Consider the following 21,433-nt stretch of genomic DNA (forward strand, 5'->3'; position numbering starts at 1 on the left):
TGATCTTTTCAATGTTTATTTTCAAGTTTTTTTAGAGCAAGTTTAGATTCGCTTTTATTTTTTAAGGGTAATTTAGCCTTAAATCTATAATGTGATGCTTTTAGGGTCTCTGATAAATGTTACATGTGTTTCACATGGATTCTCTACTCTGGTTGGAAATAAACTTCTCCAGGTCTCCTGTGAACCTGTGGAATTCTTCAGCTTACAGCTCTTTGGCTTCATGGGGTTTCACCTATATATGCACGGTTTAACATTCAGCAACAGGCTCAGGGGGATCCCTCTGTAGGCTACTGGAGTTCTTTCTCTGTGTAGCACCCCCTAATCTCTGACTTCTTAACTGAAAGTGCCTGCTGAGCTCTGCTTAGGTTTGTTCACTTTGCACTGTTGCCTGAAAAGAATTTAGGCAGAGTTTTTGGGCAATTATCAGGGTCACCATGTTTGTTTCCCTCTTTCAAAGGGCTTCTTGTTGTACAAAGTCTGACAATTGTTTCATATATATTGCCCATTTTTCTGGTTGTTTACAGAAGCAGAGTAAACTTAGCTTTAGTTATTCCATCATGAATGGAAACAAAGTTCCTTACACATTTATCTTTTTCTATAGTTCTCTCTGCAAGTATGCCATTAAAGCCTTATTTCAATGGTTTTATTTCTTAGTAATTATTTTTATAATAGACATTTTAATTTCAGTGATTATATTTGTCATCTCTTGTAGTATTTAACTAATTTTTAAGCCTGCCTCATTCTATTTTAATTATAGTTTATTCTTTGTTCCTAGTTTATATACCTTATTTTAAAAAATATTTTAAAAATATTAATTTTATATTCTGTATCTAATAATTCCTATATCTGAAATCCTTATTAGGGCTAATCCTACTATTTGGTATTTGTACTGAGTCTTGCTCACAGTGCTTTGATTCCTTGTGTATCTTGTGATTTGAGGTTCTGACCACTTATTTGATAAAGCTTTATCTATTGAAAGCTTTTGAGACTTGGACTTAAATACCCAGAGATTTATTGTTGTCTCTGCCAAGATCTCACAATGTTGTTAACCTGAAATTGCTTTATTAATTTACCAACTTGGGGTTTTCTGGACCACATAGATGGTATAAATTAAAACCTCACATATACATTAGGGAAGCTGTGGTATAAATTCTTGGAGAAATTTTCCCCTTCTATCTAGAGCCGTAACCCCAAAAGGTAACTGTTCTTATCAACTCCTTTTCTGGTGAGTGAACCTTTTTACTGTTTGTACTTTTTCTGAGGGCATAACACTTCAAGATATGGAGGTTGGTGTCATTTCTAAGTCTTCACCATTCATGGACCCACAGTCTTATTTCCCACTTTTCACTAGCTTTTAGAAAGTGAACTTGTAGGTTAGGGAGACTGGAAAGTCCTCAAGAGCAAGTGCAGAATTACTACTTTTGTTTACTACTTTCATTTCTATATCCTTCATCTTCTGCCTCCAAGATTTTCATTATCATTATTTATTTAATACTGTTAAGGGCAACTCTGTATTCAAAAGGGGTATTTACAATATTTAATGTGGGATTTCTAGGTGATCTGTGGTGGGAGGACTTTTTTAGGCTAGATAGAACACCAGTACTGTTTGAAACACAAATGTACATCTTCCACTTCAATTCTTTTTTTTTTTTTAAAGATTTTATTTATTTATTTGACAGACAGAGATCACAAGTAGGCAGAGAGATAGGCAGAAAGAGAGGGGGAAGCAGGCTCCCCGTTGAGCAGAGAGCCCGACTCAGGGCTCGATCCCAGGACCCTGGGATCATGACCTGAGCCCAAAGCAGAGGCTTAACCGACTGAGCCACCCAGGTGCCCCTTCCACTTCAATTCTTTACATGGTTGGCACACTCTCTTGTCCTAGGTCTCATCCAAATACCCACATTCTATCTTAAGTAACTGCATTCCCCAACCAGTTGCTCTGCATCACATTATTCCTTTTATTTTCCTCTCCTAACACACTGTAATAATCTTTTCCCAAAGGGTCTTCCCATGCATATTGTCTTGTCTCCCACTGGGTGTGTAGGAGCTATGACAGCAGGTACTAAATCCCTATTCTCTACTGTTTATTTAGCCCCAAGGGCAGTGTGTATCACAGGATGGACATACAAATATTTGTTGGATGAATAATTGTTTTCTTGAAGCAAATAGAAATCAAAACACAACATAAAATACACTTTAAAAAAAGCCAGATTATGCCAATGAGGACAACATACGAATGCTCAGAATTCTCAGCTTGGTGTTTATAACTTGTGATATCAAATTGTCAAAAAGTTATATAATTGCTCTTCAATAATCTCAGAGAGGGCAGCTGAGTTAAAAACATATTATTGCCTACCAATAGGATACTCTTTTTTCCAGAAATCAAGAATTGGGCTATCCTAAATCATTTACCTTTATAATTGAGGGGTTATTCAGGTATCTGGACAAATGTGGCAGCTTCAAATACAATAGCTATTTCCATTTGAACATGGCTTCCATAATGAATTCTGAAATTGTTATTCTTTTTTCAAATAAAAGAAAATTAAGAAAGTGATTTTATTTCAGTATGTTGGGTTTTTATGAAGTTTTTGGCAAAATTGTGAAAATGTCCTTCAAAGAGTAGCCTAGAAATATCTTTAGGACATGACATCTCCCTATGGCCAAACAGAATCAAGAGTGTCTGTGTAACTTCCTTCCATGTGTAAGTAGTCAGGAACTATTTCACAGAGTACTGAGTACTGTATTTTGACATATCAAATCCCCAATAACAACCTTGAGCTTAGAAAACGTGATCTAAATATAACTAATGCCCTCCTTGTAAATCTTAGTACTTATGTTTTAATAAAATTTTCACACTGTTCATAACAGGTTTTTCTTGGGAAAAAACATCTCTTAAAACAAAGGCAATCATATACCCTAACTCTGAACAACAACAACAACAACCATAAAGTAAACATTTATTGAATACTTCTAATGGATGAGGCACTGAGTTAAGAGCTTTATCCCTATTGGTGAGTAAACTGACATAGAGAGATTAGGGAACTTGCTCAAGGTTAGTTAGTGGCATTCAATAATTCCATATACTGCTTCACAAAGAAAAATATATTCAATGTTATGTTTTGGAAATAGAGTCAGCTCTTGAATTTCTAAGACTGATGATTCTGTATTCTTTTTTCTTTGGTTGTTGGAAAAGCACATCAGAAGTCTATATTATGAGTAGAAAGAATATGTGTTTGGGTCCTTATATGGAATATGAATCTAAATCAGTGGGAGGCTTCATTTATGCACATTTCCTCAATTTTTTGGAAGTCTCTAGGTTGTATATATTGTAAGCATGACATTAGTGACATTCCACTCAAAATTGCATAATGAATATTATTTCACTTCAGAGGCAATCAGTATTTGATTTGAGCCTGTAGCCATGAATCTTGTTGAACTACTTGTTCAAAATGCTCCCTAGCAATGTAACTTTCTTTGGCTAAATACCTTGGCTGGTTTATGATGACACTGAAGAAGATGCTATGTCAGACACCTGGAATCTAAAATAAAACTTTTCCGGGGGGGCCTGGGTGCCTCAGTGGGTTAAAGCCTCTGCTTTCAGCTCAGGTCATGGTCCCGGGGTCCTGGGATTGAGCCCCACATCGGGCTTTCTGATGAGCAGGGAGCCTGCTTCCCTCCCTTCTCTCTCTGCCTGCCTCTCTGCCTACTTGTGATCTCTCTCTGTCAAATAAATAAATAAAATCTTTAAAATAAAACTTTTCCATTTTCATATATCTCACATTTGGTTATTTTGTTTCTTCAACTCTGATCACTTTAAAAAACTTGTTTCTGGAGTTTCTCTACTTCCTGGAGGTGGTGAGTACTAAAGTGAGGTATGGTACTTCTGTAAGACTTTGATAAGTATTGTCTAAAGCTGGAGAATTACTGAACTTGTTTTGGTCAGCTTGGCCTGTATTTCATTTTTTTAAACTTTATGTTCTTTTGCTTGTAAGTTTTCTAGTCCCCTCCCCCTCGAATTCTTCCAAGATTTAAGTCAATTGGAAAGTTCTCAGTACTAAGTGGCTAAGAAAGAAATACTCACATGTACCTGGACCACCACCACCACCCATACCTTGTAATGATGACCTATAGTGATAGGGAGCACCCATCTGCTTCCCTGGTAGGGTGGGGAAGTATTAAGGATTTTCTAGAACAGTTGAAATTTGATAAAGACTGTGTTCAACTAGTTTATTGCACCTAAATAATGGGTTCTTTGTACAATAGACATATGTCCCTGAAAAGAATACATAGGCTATTTCTCCAACTTATGTTTTCCAATGGTAGTAGCTTAATTTCTGTTTTTTTTTTTTTCTGTCTTATGTAGCTAGGGACAAAAAAAAAGTATAAAACAAATAAGCATGGAGATGAAAAGTACAGCATAGGGATTATAGTCAGTAATACTATAATAATGTATGGTGACTGATGGATGACTACATTAGCACTGAGTAACATATAGTAGAACTGTTCAATCACTGTGCTGTACACTTGAAACTAATATAGTATGTCAACTAAACTTCAATAATAAATTTTTAAATGGTACAATGGTCTCATATTCAAGAATATTATGAATTTCTACAGAAAAGGGGCGATGTAAAAGGATGGACTCTTCCTTAAGCACCTGGAATGAAATAATTTCTTTGTCTCAGATTCAGAATGCATTGTCACCTACACTACAATTTTCTGGAAAGGAACTATTGAAATAGCAAAATTCTAATTTTACTTTGTAACACTGCCATGATTGGATCAAGCATCTAAAGGTCCAGCATTTGTGGGGCATGGTGTCCTTGCAAAGATTTTTAGAACAAAACAAAACAGAAAAACTTAACAGATGATAGAGAGAAATGATACCAAAGTATTTAATGTCACATTCCAATATTAAAATTTAAATTTAGGGTTTTTTTCAAATAAGTTGATGTAATTTTCCTTTTTGCTTGAAAATTTTCGAGACTTAATTTTAAGAGGTAACATAGCATGGGATATTAATTTTCATGGGGAAAATAAAACTCTATTTCCTCCATTATATAGATGAACACAATTTGTTTAAGAAATTTTAAAAAATTACTTCCAACTTTCTATTGTAAATGTATATTAACCCATGAATGTCATTTATTGTCTCAGGATTTCAGTTCTTGCATCAGTGGAGCCCCTAGGATTTAGAATAAATATTAATTAAGAGGCAAATTCCAGTCCCAAACACCCTATCTAGTCTAAGGGGTCATTCACTCACCTGGGGTTTTGGCAGGCACTCCCGGCAGTGTCTCCTCCCTTCATCACATCTGGGACATTTTCATCTTTCAAATGCTCCTCTGCTTCTTGTAGGGGCCTGGTTTCAGAGGGGGAATATTCAGGTTCTCCAACACACTCTTCTTTCTGATCCGTTTCAATGTGAATTAAAGGCACTTCTCTTGAGCAAAGTGACCTCCTGGTGCGGTTTACAGGCATAGTCCCATAGCACGAAGAAGTTTCCTTTTTAAAAGTATCTAAACTGTTGTGGTTTGTAAGAGGAGCAGCTTTGCTCTGAGACAACACTGAGGGCTGTTTGCTTTCGGTAACGGAGCCTTTCCTTTGGTTATCAATGGGCTCCTGAACAAGAAGACTTGGCCCACTTTGCACTCTGCTTGAAGCTGGTCTGTTTGCACATTTCTCCACTTGCATGGGAGAGCCACCAGAGGCAGGATCAACCTCAGCTGCCTCGGCATCATCCACTATAATTTTGTTCTTCTGCATGAGGGCTTTGATTGAGTTTGCCCACGTCTCGTGAATTAACATGTTGGTGATCTGGTCAGTTCCACCTCTCCAATACAAGCAAGAGTCAGATTTGCAGAGACCCGAGGACGAAGCGCTACTGACTGGATGTACACTTAGGAAATCTTGTTGGCTGTTTTGAGCGAAGCCATCTAAAGAGTTGGCTTTGATGGGTGCATTCACTGTCAGCCTGGCCCCCAGGGATCTGCTATCTGGCATAGACGACTGTCTGTAACACAATGGGGATCGCAGAGAAGGTGACAGTAAGCCAACGGTCCAATCCTGGCTGCTTCGTCTGGAGGAGGTGCTGTCCCTGCTTTCTCTTTCAATGTCCCTCAGCATGTACCTATAAAACTCCTCCGTTATGCTTTCGGTGCTGGACTGCTTAGAGGGACAGCTTGGCCTCACACTGAGATGGTCATTTTTACGGCATGCCTGTTGCATGGCCAAGTTCAGGATGCTGCTGGCATTCTTGCCCGCATAGTAATCCAGCAGTAACTCAAACCCTCTTCCTTCATTTTCCATCTGGTTCACCATGAACCTGGAAAACTCCTCAGTGATGCTCTCACAGCTGGACTGCTTGGAGACAGAGCTGGCCCTGCTAACTGGCTGACTTAGGGTACTCATTAAACCCAGGCTGTTTACATAAGCCTGGGCATTCGAGTCCTCCTCTGGGATGCTTTCACAGCTGGAGGCCTTCGGCCGGTTCCACCTGTCTCCACTGAGTAACCGGTTCCGGGGATGGCTCTGGGCTTGCCAGACGCCGTCCACCATGGAGAACTCTGTTAGGTTCATGATCTTGGCTGCCACTTCGTTTGCAAAAATACTGACAGAATCCGGGACGTCCTCAAGGTTCATCGACTCATCCATGACCCTGTTCATCAGCTTCTCCTTAAGCTCCGGGTGCTCATCGGTTTTCCTCTTGATCTCGCTGAGTCTTGGTGGCTTGTGCTTCCTCACTGCAGCCCCACTGGTCTGGCTTTCCTTCTTCCTCTTCAGGGACCGGCAGGATACGTTCGGGGAAACCGGAAACTCATTCCCTCTCTTCCACGCACAGAACCAGGGCTGTTTTCCATTTGAGTTGTCAAGGCAAATTGCTGCGATTTCAGTTGCCATGGAGACAATCATTTCTGCTAATTCTTCCGCGAAGTCTGTAATGCAGTATATATCTGCATGTTTTGCCTGTAGCACAGGTTGAGTAGGAAGCAGCAAGTCATTCCCTAACAATGACGAGTTCACTTGAATTTCATTGTTTAGAGGGGCAGCACGATTATACTTCTCCTGGGCATTTGCACTGGCGCTGTCCTCTGCATCCTGGGAACCTCTGCTGCCCTTGCCCACTGCCAGTGTCCACTCTCCCTCCGAAGTGGCTCCGTACTCATTCTCACTGTACCTGAGCATCTGATGAGGGTTGTTTGGATCTTCTCCTGCCATTGCTTTTTGATATATTTCTCTGGGGGGTGTTTTAGCAGTTGAAGAATGAGGCTCTCTGGGTCTACAGGGCCACTGAGATTGCAGCATGGGGTTCTGGAAGAGGTCTGGCTTTGCTGGGCCCTTGCTATCTTGCTTCGGACACACATCATCTACAAGATCATTGATCACAAGACTAGCGCTGCGTGGATTGCTAAGTGGATAGCTGCTGGAATACTCAATGGCTTTGGTCCAGGCTAGACTGTCAGCCTGGTCAGGTGGCCGGTAGCCTAATTCCGTTTCCATACAGCTGATGGCCTCATTAGCGAGGACAGCGGGGCATTCCCCAAGCTGTACAAAATGACTCATCTTCTTGAATGTAAAGCATATCACACGGAAGAGCAGCTGACTGGCACTTTCCATCAAGGTGTCGAGGGTTTCAGGTGAATGCCTGCTGTCATTGCGATCAAGTATTTTGTTTTTCTGGTGAGCTTCATCAATGGAATGCTTCAGGATAACATTGGACAGGGTCTGTGCCAGATCATTCCTGAGGACATTTTCTGAGCTGACATTTTCAAAGACCTGAGGCTTTGAAGCAGTTTCTATGATTCTCTTGTTCATGGATTCCATGAGGTCTCCAACGCTGCTGCAGGGACCAGGCCTTGTTAAAACCAGAGCAGCCTCCTTGAGCAATGCCCAAGCTATGGCCTCATTTCCCAGCTCCAGGCTCCCTGCTGTCGCCAGACTGCAGAGCGAGGGGATGGCTGCACAGGCCTCAGCTGCACACGAGAGGCCACTAGGAGCCTTCGCCTCTCCTGTTTCACCCAGGCCACACACAGCAACGGCACTCGCCACCTGAGTCATGCCACACAGAGCAGATGGAAAGGAGTATTCACTGATGGAAGGCTCCTTGAGTACTTGGGATATTTGAGTTTGCAGTGGTTCATGGCCTCCCACTGGAGGGGTTGAAACCAAAGATTCTTGCTCCATTTTGAGCCTTTCTGTGGCCTGAGGACTGGAAATGGTTCCAATCACAGTGGCCGCGCAAGCCAGTGCAACTTCTAGAGCACTCTGAGGGTGTCTGCTGGAGTTCTCTCCAGAGAGGACACCTGGGGTTTCAATGGAGACCTCCACCTCAGACCATGAGGGGATGCCCGCCTCAGGGGCGGCATCACTGCCATCTGGACTCTGAACAATGACAATTTTGGGGAGCTTGTTCCATGACTGAGGGACCACTATACCTTTTGTGGAACAGCCACTGGGTAGCAGAGCATTTCCGACGGAAACACTGACTGTGGAATCTTGGGGAGGTGTAGGCTGAGACTGGGACAACCGAATAAATGCATCTTGCAGCACGGATTCTGCTAAATTTGTAGCATACTCGCCAGTAGTGGCTTCTCCGTCCTGTTTGGGAGGAAAGGAGTTTGTGCCATCTTCACGGTCCCCCATATCCAAGCTGTTGTCATGCTTAGTGAGGGCGCTATATATGGGAGGCCCACCATTCTTAACCATCCTGGAGAAGTAAGCATCCCCAGGAATATATGGTGCCTGTGATTTTTCCACGTGACCTTTAACATTTTCGAAATAATAATAATTTGTGGCTGGGCTCTTATTCTGCACAGCTTCACCTTTCCATTCCAATGGCTTGGGTGATGCACCAAGACTCTGCAAAGGGGTGTCTTCTACTTTTTCCACCGATCCTTCTGCCTTCGTCATCGGATGGTATTTGCCAACATATTTGTCTTCCAGAGCATAAAACAACTTTTCCTTGTTGTTATTCCATCCCTCCTGAGTGGCTTCCTTTGGTCTTTTACTTTCCAAAACATTAGCTGAGACATTTATATTCTCATAACCTATTGAAGACAAAATGAGGGCCCACCATTACTTTTCGGATAGCAGGATCTCATGAGATTACTTTTTTAAAATGCCTTATTTAAAAAAAAAAAGTAACAATTGCTTTTTTTAAATGCCTTATAGCACTAGGGGTGGTTCCCCCCCCCCAAATAATCAGCATTTAGAAAGACAAATGAATCTGAAAATGTTTTTGAGTTTCATTATAGAACCACACCCAACAAAATGTCTTTCGATGTGAGATATAAATGTCCACACTAGAGTGGGAGAAGATGGCAGTGAGAGCTGAGTGCTGATCCTTTCTTTCTTTCTTTAAAGATTTTTATTTATTTATTTGAGAGAGAGAGAGAGGGCAGAGGGAGAAAGAGCACGAGGGAGGTGAAGGAGGGGCAGAGGGAAAGGGACAAACCGACCGATTTGGGGGCTTGATTCCAGGACCCTGAGATCATGGCCTGAGCTGGAGGCAGACGCTTAACTGACTGAGCCACCCGGATGCCCTTATTTATGTTTCCCCATGGCTTCATGGGAAAAGTAACCCAGACAGTTGCATCTCAGAGCTTCCCAGTACACATGGAAGGAGGAGGGAGAATGTTTACAGCAACCTCCACAGTAAGCTTTGCTGCAAAAATTTGCTCTGAAGTTTGGGTAGGACTTGTCCCAGGGACTGACAATAGCATCGACAGGATCCCTTGCTCTGTGGCTAAGAGTGGGGAAGAAGAACACATCATTCACTGAGCTCTTTGAATCTGTCATTCAAAACTGAATAAAGGCTAAGGGCTAAGTACTCTCCTGCCTTATTTCCTTCTGTCCTTACCATAAATAACAGGTAAATATTGTAAGTACATATATAGCCGAATATAGTAAGTGTTAAGCAGTGCTAAGAGGCACTATTATACTCCCAAATACTGGATAAAGAAACTGGGGCTCAGAAGGACTAGGTAACCAAACGAGGCTTCCCAGCCTCTAAGAGGCAGTGCAAGAATTAGGCCAGTTTAAGTTGGCATCAGCTAATGGTGGCTTTATGGAAGTCTCAGGGAAGATAACTTTCCTCCCTGTGATAGTCTTAGTCTCTTGGCAAGCAGGAGGATGTCCTTCAGCATCCCCAAGGCATCTTTAGGGAAATGGAGCCATCCAACCATTGTGTCCAAGTGCTTGAGTCGGCAGCTCACTCATGGTCTGTTATCCTCCTGTCCTCCTTAAACTCTGTAAGTGAAGATTATGGTGTGTCAGTCAAACCGACATGGCCTGAAACTTTCCTGAAATTCCAGTCATTTTTAGAAGGTGACTAATGCGCATTTGTTTCATGGGGCAGTTCTCACCGCTCCTGTAGTCTTCCACCTCAGTTTCCTCCTCCAAGTGCTCAGAGGCGGTGAGAAAGTCCTCCTCGATTGAAGACAGGGAGCAGTTGGTGTCATCCTCCACTTTTAAGATATTTGTTTCCAGATGGAGCTGCCGCTCCTGCACCAGTTCGAGACCGATCAAAAATTTGTTGATTTCAAAGATGATGCAGTTGGTACTGTTTGCCCTGTTCCCTCTTGCACACTGGACCAAGCAGATATCTGGCAGCCAAGGGCACTGAAAGTAGAGAGGAAAAAACGTATTTATTGAAAGAGAGAATAAAAAGCTATCACTTCTGACCTTTCTTCTTCCACCAGTCTTTCTTGTTACATGGAATGGGGGACATTTAAAATACTTGGAATATCTTCTGGGCTTCGATGGATGCATTGCTTGAAAAAAATTCAAGTGCTATTCAAAATAAATAGCATAAATAAATAGGAAAATAAAGCACACAAGGTACCCAGGAGAAAGTCTGACTTCGGGGAAACTACACCAGTTGCATCACATATTTTTGTAGTCTCCTGCCAAAGCAAAAGTGGCACTGGGCAAAGTGAAACAGGTTAAGGAAGATTTTCTTCAAAGCTCTTAAATTAGGAAAAAGGACCAGAACTGAGCTGGATCACAACACCACTGAAACAAAAGGCCCACGGGCTTTTTAAGAGCTGGTGTCATGTATGGGGAGATGGACAGGAGAAGGGAGTTGAGGGAAATTGGAAGGGGAGATGAACCATGAGAGACTATGGACTCTGAAAAACAACCTGAGGGTTTTGAAGGGGTGGGGGGTGGGAGGTTGGGGGAGCCAGGTGGTGGGTATTAAGGAGGGCACATATTGCATGGAACACTGGGTGTGGTGCATAAACAATGAATTCTGTTACAATGAAAAGAAATTAAAAAAAATAATGGATACAAGATGTTGGTGTTACAGAACTTCAAAAAAACAGAATTTCTTAGAAATTACATAAAAATTTTCTAGTTGACTTAGTTAATACAAATCTTTCTTTATGTCAGAATGTTGGAACAAAAACCTCAAAAAGTTATCGAATCCCAACATAGTAAAGTCTATGTATTTGTAAAATGGTTTTGTGGTCTCTCTCTACCACTACATTGGAAACCTTAAAAAGCACAAGTGTTTGTTTTTGCCCTGACCTATTCTGTGACTTTCATTCTGTATATTAGATTTTTTTTAATGTCTTTGTTTCCTCAACTACACAATAAAAGTTAACCTGTCCAAAAAAAAAAAAAAAAGCTGGTGTTAGACAGCTGCAGGCCATCTGGACTTGCTGATTGGCTTATCTGCATGGGAGGAAGTGATTTTGGAACTTGGAGTCAGGCTCCTGCTGACCTTAGGCTCCCATCCTTCCACAGAGGGACACTATCTTCTTTGATGATCTTACTTCAGAGATGGTTCTCAGGTCTTTGAAAAAGACACTCCTAGGGCGCCCAGGTGGCTCAGTGGTTTGAGCTTCTGCTCTGGGCTCAGGTCATGATCCCAGGGTCTTGGGATTGAACTCCCCGTCGGGGGTCTCTGCTCAGCAGGGAGTGTGCTTCCCCACCTCTCTCTGCCTGCCTCTCTGCCTACTTGTGATCTCTGTCTGTCAAATAAATAAATAAAATCTTAAAAAAAAAAAAAAAGAATCAACACTTAAAAAAAAAAAAAAAAGAAAAAAGAAAAAGACACTCCTGGCCTATAAACCTGGGATGAGGCTTTTCAAATGGTTTACATCTCAAAGGGGCAAAGACTCCTAACCATGTTTTCTAGAGTAAATGTTCTGAGAAAAGGGGGTGTCAGTGCTTCCAGTCTGGGAGAAGACAGCCGGAAGTCTAGTCAAGCTGAGGGGAATGTTAAGGCTCTCTTGGTCACCAAGATCCTTTTCTGCCTTGGTGATGTTCAGTAAAGCCTGTGTCAGTATTTCAGTGTTTCTATTAACTACAGTTAGAATTGATAATGTGTGTTGCTCATCTGAAGAAGCAGATACAATGAAATATAAAGAAATTCACTGGAAGAGCACTGATTATCTTGAAAAGGCCAGCATATGAAGAAAGCAGTGATGAGGAGGCTTAAATCATTGGATGGTGTCCCTGTGAGACCTATTAATTTCCTTCTGTTCTAGGGCGACAGACTATATCCTTTTTCTTTTTTTTTTAAGATTTTATTTATTTATTTGACAGACAGAGATCACAAGTAGGCAGAGAAGCAGGCAGAGAGAGAGGAGGAAGCAGGCTCCCTGATGAGCAGAAAGCCCGATGCGATGCGGGCTCTATCCCAGGACTCTGGGATCTTGACCTGAGCCGAAGGCAGAGGCTTTAACCCACTGAGCCACCTAGGCACCCCGACAGACCATATCCTTATTCTCCACTACACACTTTTTGCTATCCATATTGTTGTTCATTAGAATAGCAAAAAATTTCAATTGCTCCTGCACAGAAGACTAGTAAATTACAAACATATCTGTGCATTGGGATTTTTATTTTTATTTTTATGCTGATTCACAGTAATTTTTAACAGAAAATTCTTTGAATGGAAATGGGAGTTAGTGGTGAGGAGAAACCTAAATAAATTTATATCAAGGTGGAATTTGAAATGTTTGGAGGAAGTAGTTTATGTATAAATGTGTGTCTTATAAAAAGGATTATTTAAATCATACGCTTATCTGCAGTTAGTGTTCACTGGGTCTAATCCTAGTTAGCTTGTCATTTTGGAATCCTTGAGTCTGAATACATGTGTGTGTAAGTCTGAATGTATGTGTACATTCAGAGAAATACAGACACATAGACATCCATATTGTATGTCTGAAAGTAGTATACCTTTTTCTTATATAAATATCATTTATTAATCTTTTGGGTTGAATATTATAATTAGAGTAATTATAAAATGTAAAATCCAGTTATTCTCTAAGGGGTCCAGGGGGCTTGAAATAGAATTGATCTATGTGATTATGTAATTAGGTCTGTCTTCAAAGAAGGGGTTCATAACCTTACTTTTCAAAGTATAGGTTGTAGACTAGTAGCCTTGGCATCGCTTGGCAGCTGGTTAGAAATCTACAATCTCGGGAGCCACCTCAGATCCAGTAAATCAGAATTTGCATTCTCAAGAAAAATCTTTTGGTGATTCCTACATGTATAAATATTTGAGAACCACTAGTCTGTAGCTTTTATGAAATTCACAAAGGGTCTGAGATCCCCCACAATGATGAGGAACTACTGCTGTAGAGTAAGAGTGGCTGGCTTGATTAATTTTATTTCTACTGAATTCAGAGATACTAAACTAACCTGAAATTTACAAGATACTTTTTGGGTGTCTATTATATGCAAGGTATGCTGGAAGAAACAAACATAAATTGATGGGGGGTGGGGACTGGAAGGTGGGGCACAAAATACTGTCAGTGGACAGGCATGAATACCAATAATTATAAAGTGTAACCAAATGAAGTTACCATATTTATAGGTAAAAATGGTTCCGTATTGGCCATTTCATACCATGTAGATTAAATATATATAACATAAGGTTTTATATATTGTGGCAGGAATCAAAAGAGGTATTAGTACATCAACATGAGTTGTTAAGTAATACCTCAAAATAAACTTAGAGAAAGGATTGTAGTACATGTGCAATGTTCCATGGCTATTGCATTCATAGACAGAAAATATATTTTCTTAACTCTCTTCTTGAAAGTAAATAAACATCCTAGGAGTCTTAGGTAAATGAGGCCAAACGATATGCATCCTATAAAATAATGGCAGGTATAATTATATAATGTTTATTGTCCTCTATTAGGTGCTTTGACTATCCTATTACCTTTAATATAAACATTATTTCTGTGAGGATGGTGGTGCCATTACTCTTTTACAGAGGAGACATCAGGCACAAAAAGGCTAACTGATCCTTTCAAGACTACACAAATATAAAATGGAAGTGCCAGCATTGCAATCTAGGCCTGTTGGACTCCAATCCTGTGTCCCTTCCAATTCACCCCATGGCTTCCTGGTCTAATCAATGTGCAATTTGGAAAGGAGGGTGGTTTGCACCTGGACCTCCTTGAACTCATGCATGCCCGGGAGTAGATCTTATTATTACACATAATATGCATCTCAGAAAAAATTTTCCTCTGTAGAAATGTAATTGATCTTGTTTACATTTTCCACTTAATATTTGACTTGACTACTGGCTCTTGTCATGACGATTTTTCTTAAGATATTTTAGAGACTTATCCTAAGGCTCTATAAAGAATGGTTGGAAGAAGGAAAATGTAACTGTCATGCCAACTTCTCATTTAATGCTCACTGGTATATATTCATTAGTCGAGGGAGAGAGAGAGAGAGAGAGCATGGCAGGAGACGAACAGAGGAAGAGAGAGAGAGAGAGAATCCTAAGCAGGCTTCATACTCAGCACAGAGCTGGACGCAGGGCTTGATCTCACAACCCTGAGACATCATGACCTGAGCTGAAATCAAGTGTGGGACCCTTAACCATCTGAGTCACCCAGGCACCCCTCTATTCATTAGTCTTTTGCAACACGTAAGTATGGATAGTTGTGCATGAGTTTATATAAATTTAATAATATCCATAATAAATAAGGTCAAAAAGAATGTCAGACTATGTAAGCTGCTCCCTAAAAGCAAGATGTCCAGCTTATTTACCACTGTATCCTCAACGTCTAGAAAAGTGATGAACACTTATACAATATATTCATTCAACCAATATTTACTGTGTTTATAATATTTACATATGAATGAATAAGGTATATTATAAATATTTTCTTACATTTTTTCAGTTGTACAATTTAATTGTCAAGTAATGTGGGAATATAAAAAAGCAATAGGGTCATTTGTGAACTGGAAAGATGAAGGCATGAATAAATAAAGAGAAAACTGTTCATAAATAAAGAAATTCCTTTGGAGTCACATTATCCTTGTGGCAGTATTCTATTTCTCTTCCCCAAAGGAGCCTGGTCAGATTGTTAATGGATGATTACTCTTACTGTGCATAGTAGTCCACCCTGGTATCTTATTTTGATTGACTGACTGATTGATTGATTTGGGATAGAAGATGGGAAGAGCAGAGGGAGAAGGAGAGAAAGAATCTTAAGCCAGCTCCATGCCCAACACAGAGCCCCATGTGACACTCAATCTCATGACCGTGAGATCATGATCTGAGCTGAAATCGAGAGTCAGATGCTTAACAGACTGAGCCACACAGGTACCCCTTATTTTGCTTTAAATAACGTTTTCTTTCTACTTTGCCTTTCTTCAATTTTTTGGACATGGAAAGAAAACACTGCATTTGAAAAGTCCTCGAGGTGCCTTCTTATTATTTTATTAAATCACTATGTTTAGTCTCTGAGAATGGAGAAAAGGTATTTTTTTTTAATCTCCTTTTTATAGAATAGGAAATTATATTTGAGAGAAGCAAGGTAACTTGCTATCCGGACTACTGAAAATCTTTGGGATTGCGATTTTCTGTCTCAAAGGTGCCAAGTGGCTTGTTGATTCCCTTCTTCACAGGGTCACTGGGAATAATAGCTATGCCCTGGGAACTGATTTAGACTCCCCCCACTTAACCTAGCTCAAGTGCCTGTGCCAATATCTCCATGACTACTTGTGGATTAACAGGTAACTAATTCTCCTGGCAGGATAGCCAAACTGAGACTATCCCTAAACAATTAGGTACTGGCTGTGGTTGGCTAACATGGGATCCCATATTGATATGCTGCTCAACATTGCTGATCTATTAAAATGCATGGACTGTGGTACCTAGAAAATGAGGTAGGCCTTTGGAAGACTGAGGAAGAGTGAAATGGTGTGCAGGAAGTGAGGGGGACTCGGATAGAGAAGAATAAAATGCACCCATACAGAAAAAAAAAAAAATCTTGCCATTTGCAATAACGTGGATGGGAACTAGAGGGTATTATGCTAAATGAAATAAGTCAATCAGAGAAAGACAATTATCATATGATCTCTCTGATATGAGAAATTTGAGAGGCAAGGCAAGGGGTTGTGGGGGATAGGGAGGGAAAAAATAAAACAAGATGGGAGTGGGAGGGAGACAAACTATAAGAGACTCTTAATCTCAGGAAACAATCTGAGGGTTGCTGGAGGGGGTAGGAGGGATGTGGCAGCTGGGTGATGGACATTGGGGAGGATATGTGTTATGGTGAGTGCTGTGAAATGTGTAAGACTGATGAATCACAGACCAGTACCCCTGAAGCAAATAATACATTATATGTTAAAAAAAGAGAGAGAGAGAAAGAGAGTGTGTGTACAGCTCACAAGCAATTCTGGACAGCTCTTAGGAAAATTATGCAAAATTAAGTATGTTTTTAATGGATGATATTTAATGAGCCCTGGGAATTTTGACTTTCCCTGACCCCAATTAACATCTGTGTTGCTTTTGTGACACAACATCCTTCAACATTCTTCCGATTTACATCCTCTGTGTGGCACCATTTTCTGGTTTACTCACAGCCCCAGTGGTTTACACGGAGTTAATTGACTTCAAACTCTGAGGTGATCATGTGATCCAGCCTGGCCAACTGGAACACTGCAATCCTCAGGTCATAGTGATTGGTTCAGAAATGGGCACATGACACATGAGAGTCAATTAAACACAGTTAGACCTTTGCTGTAAGCCACCTGGAGGAGACATTCACTGAACCCAAAGGGACAGTGCTACCTCCTGGAAAGAGACTGTCTGATAGCAGATAAAGAGAGAGAAAGCTGGAAGAGGTCCCAAGGGGATCCATGTCCTGAATACACTGTTCATGTCCTGGTAATAATCTACCCATTTATACTGTTTAGTTACATGAGATGGTATAATCCTTTTAAAAATAATCCAGTTTTCTGTCATGTTTAATTACAAATCCTAATAGGCCTGGTGCAAAAATACTGTTAAAACTAAGATTCGAAAATTTCTTTCGGTCATGATAGTTTTGCCCAATATAAAGAGAGGGCACTTAGAACCACTTCTGTTTTCTCTTTTCAGGTGACTAATTTTCTCACTAAGAAAATGTGTTACTAGATTGACCAGGAGAAATTTTGTTTCAGACTTTTTTTTTTTTTAAAGATTTATTTATTTATTTTAGAGAGAGAAAGAGAGCATGAGCAGGACAGGATGGGCAGAGGGAGAGGGACAGAAAATCCTAAGCAGACTCTTCACTGAGTATGGACAGACACCAGACTTATCTCATGACACCAAGATCACCACAAGGAGATCATGGCCTGAGCTGAAACCAAGAGTTGGAAGCTTAACTGACTGCACCACCCAGGTGCCCCTTTTCTATTGTATTAAGTTGTGTGCAGATTTTAACAAAGCATCTGGACTAGATGCAAGAAATTGTGGGTGGATTCCTGAGTTTTTTGAAATTTTGAAGGACTAAAGACAAAGAGAATATTTTAAAATTTTACAGTAAAACTAAAACCCAAGAAAGAACAACTGAAGAGAAACAAACATTCATCATTTTAATCTGTAGCTATGTTATCTGTCCCTGTCAGCATGTCTTATTTGGGGATATCCACGATCTTTGATACAGTATGCCTTTAGAAATCATATTTGTTTCTGTAAGTTGACTAAATTTATAGTTGTAAAACCTTGTCTTCAAATAAAGAATGCTATAATGATTTATCTAATAATAATGAACATCAGTGCACTGAATGAAAATAACAGTATCTGATTTCCTGCTTTATTTCTAGTAATGTTCATTTCTTCTAAGAGTTTTGCTTTTTAAGGAAAACTAACTCTTTAAGGACTCACTCAATCACCTTACTCTTTCTAGGAAACTCATTAACAGCCATAAACTTGCTATCCTGTATTTCTTTGCTTGGCTCATTTGGTATATTCTAAGAAATAAATATAAGAAGAATGAAGAAATGCTAGGATTCTGGGAACTTATAGTATGAATTAGAATTTTGATATTGTTTATGAAACAGAAGACAAGTCTGTTTTTGATTCTCTGATAGATTTGAAGAAAACCAAGCTAACCAGTCAATGCCCACTCTGTTGGCTCTAGTTTAAGTGCAAATTAGCATCATGTACTTGAGAAGATAATAAATGTTAGCAGTTGAGGTAAGGGAAGACATTCATTCTTATGTCTGTCAAACTCTGAGTACATATTTAAAAGAAACACATATGAAGACTGTTCTTGACTGCAAAGAGATTTTGGAGTCCTATGCTATGGGAGCTTATGTGTAGCAGTATGACGTCCATATTGACTTGTGTCAAGAGCTGACCATAAATAATTTATTACTAATGAATATTTTATTAAGAGCTGTGGGAGGCCGCAATAAGGCTTGAGACAAGGACCAAACCAGGCCCTGACTTGTGCCTCCTTTAAAGTCTGAATAACCTAACAAAAGGTTTAGGACGGGAAAAATTGAGTAGCACTGAGAAAGGGTCTGTGCTAATGTGTTGTGCGCTCGCCTTCCCACATGCTTGCTAAACAAATGAGAACAATTAGGTTGGGGTCATAAGTTCATGGCTGGTCCTTGCTTCCCTAGTACAGCCCATAAATTACTTTCAGGTTTGCTGTATCAATACAGAACAATTGTATTGGCATCAGCTGCTTGGCGTCACGAGATCTGTTTATAGTTACTTGTGAAACTTATTATGGGAACTCGTGGTTGTTTAACTAGACACAGATGTATTGCTTCCCCTATTGTAATATCACTGTATATATGGCCTTAATGCTTTGAATAAATTTAGCACTGTTGGACATCCTCCTCAGTGTTCCTCCTGCCCCCATGTCTTTGCTTCTCGAGTTCTTTTCTTCAATCTCTTACCCTCATGTTCTTGGTCGATTTGTCGCACTGGCCGCGACAAAGAGCTTACATCTCTTACCTGTGAAACTTCAAAATCTGCCTGGAGATTTCCAGATGTTAATCCACTTAGAAGGACAATTTCATTTTCTTTTGGCCGTTGGACGTTCATGGAGCTGATGAGTTTTGGAAGATCTGGTGAAACATTGACCAATTTCTGTAATGGAAGAAATAAGTTAGTTTAGATGACTTCTTTTCACCTCAAAAACACTACTCCAAAACTATTTACTTGCAAAAATAATACATAACTTATGCAAACAATAGATTACTTAATCTACTAAGATTATTACTAGAAGAGACTGTGTGAAACTGAAGCATAAAAGTTTAGATTGGAATAGAAAATTACTTAAACATAAAGCTTTTAAAGAACTCTTTTAGTTCTAAATTTTCCAAAGTAGGTATTTAATAATTAATGTCACAACACAGGTATATATTGTAGGGGTTTTCTAAAAAACTTTTTCTTTTAACTCTTGTAATAAGAGATTTGTTGATTAATAATCATCTGTTCTAACAGTCAATAATAATATCAATAACAAAATAATTTCCAATATTGATTTCACTCTGTGCACTAGGTGCTATGCTAAAGATTATATACATGTTACATCTTAGTACACTTAATCTCCACAACACCCCCACATGGATTGGATACCATTATTACTTTCTTTTTATACGTAAGTAGCCCGAGGTCCAGAGATTAGTTTACACAAGCTCATACAGCTAAATCAGTGCCAAGTTTCTACTCTTAACCATAGCAGAAGATTGTCTCAAATCGCTCATATAAATCTTCAAACACAGAGTCCTCAAGATGTCAACTTGCTCTGGTCTCTCCTGCTATCTCTTTGACAGACTCTGTCTGTACCGTAAGTCCATTAAATGAAATTGTATGTATAAATTATTTTTTTCCCAAAAATTCCTCTAGGACTACACAGATGAATGACACTTGAAGCTCTGTGGAAATCTATAATGGATAATCTGTATGGGCAAGTGGGTTTGAGAAGCTTCAAACCCAGGTGCAGCATTGTTAAGAAAAAACATCACAGGGATAACTGAGTAATCACGGGCCTACTGTTCTGATTGTCAAGCTGCAAATGGTGTCTGTTACACCACTATATTATACCAAATAGTGAAGTCAAACCATCTTCAGCTTTGGTTATGAATGGATCACCATATCATGCAAATTAATTCTTTCTATTGACCCCCAATTGGCTCTAGCTCAGAGGACTGAGGGGCCCTTTAAGTTCTTGTTTGTTGTCAAGGGTTTACAACAGGATCTTCCCAAACTTGGATACGGTTGGAATATGTAGCTGCTGCAGAATGCAAGGAATCCAAGTCCCAGTTGAATATAGGACTGTAGTTAAGAGTGTAGAAACCAAAGCTAGAGACAAAAATTTGATCAAAGCAGCAGGAAGGAGCAGACCTGAGAGCCTCAGAGAAGGGCTGGCTGATATCAAGAGCGTTTGGGAAAACCTTGGAAACATCATCTCAGGCAGGGTGTTTGAAAACAGAGGAGGTGGGGGCAGAGAAAGCCACTATCAGGCCCTGTAGGCAGGGGAAAGCACCTCTTTGGAGAGAAGCCCTGTTATCTTGGGGAAGCAAGTTTCACAAGTAGAAGGAAGGCAACCTGAATGGGAGGTGGCAGGGGAAGGGTCAGAAAATGGGTTTTGAAGAAACTATCCTACTAAAGACTCTCCAATTGAATGAGCGCCATTTATAGATGAAGTCCTGTCTGCTCTCTGGTCGGTGCAGCCAGCCTTTGTCCTGAGCTCCCAGAGAGCTTGTGCTCCTAGTGTTACCTGCTGCAGGTGCTCTGTGCTGCAAGCATCCTTGTTCACATCCAGGTTCACGAAGCAAACCTGGGAAAAAGCCCAAAAACAACAAAGTAAGTGAAAAACCTGGCAGTTCTTTTCAAAGAAAGCATAGAATCCATTTCAGGCAAATGATTTGAGAATCCTGCACATTTTGAACAGTTGGCCTGGCACAAAAACAGTCACTGTACCTTGAGGTTTCTGTGCAAACCCCTAACACCCTAGGTACAATTCACCCGATCCCATCTTCCATTCATGGTCTAACAAAACCATCTTTATGTATTCAACTCAATGCAAGTCACAACAACGTCTTCACACTTAACTCATGAAATGGAGAAAAAATTCCAAACTTCTGTCTTTAACTGCAACGGACAATTCTCTTCATTTATCTTTTTTCTCCTTCCCCCACTTTCTCCTCTCATTTTTAATCCAGTACA

At 40.1% G+C, this 21,433-nt stretch overlaps 1 protein-coding gene across 3 annotated transcripts in view; it reads right to left on the reverse strand.

Annotated features, from left to right (window-relative positions):
• Positions 1-21,433, reverse strand: part of SPHKAP (SPHK1 interactor, AKAP domain containing) — a 176,252-nt gene that overhangs the window by 24,509 nt on the left and 130,310 nt on the right. For all 3 annotated transcript variants that reach the window (XM_032857413.1, XM_032857411.1, XM_032857412.1), the window contains 4 exons: positions 20,985-21,044; positions 19,214-19,348; positions 10,365-10,620; positions 5,267-9,047 (listed from right to left, as the gene is read on the reverse strand). In XM_032857413.1, coding sequence (XP_032713304.1) covers positions 5,267-9,047; positions 10,365-10,620; positions 19,214-19,348; positions 20,985-21,044 — 4,232 coding nt within the window. The remainder of the gene's footprint in view (positions 1-5,266; positions 9,048-10,364; positions 10,621-19,213; positions 19,349-20,984; positions 21,045-21,433) is intronic.

Source organism: Lontra canadensis, unplaced genomic scaffold (assembly GCF_010015895.1).
Source record: "Lontra canadensis isolate GAN:19392208 unplaced genomic scaffold, GSC_riverotter_1.0 scaffold13, whole genome shotgun sequence".
Classification (NCBI taxonomy): Eukaryota; Metazoa; Chordata; class Mammalia; order Carnivora; family Mustelidae; genus Lontra; species Lontra canadensis.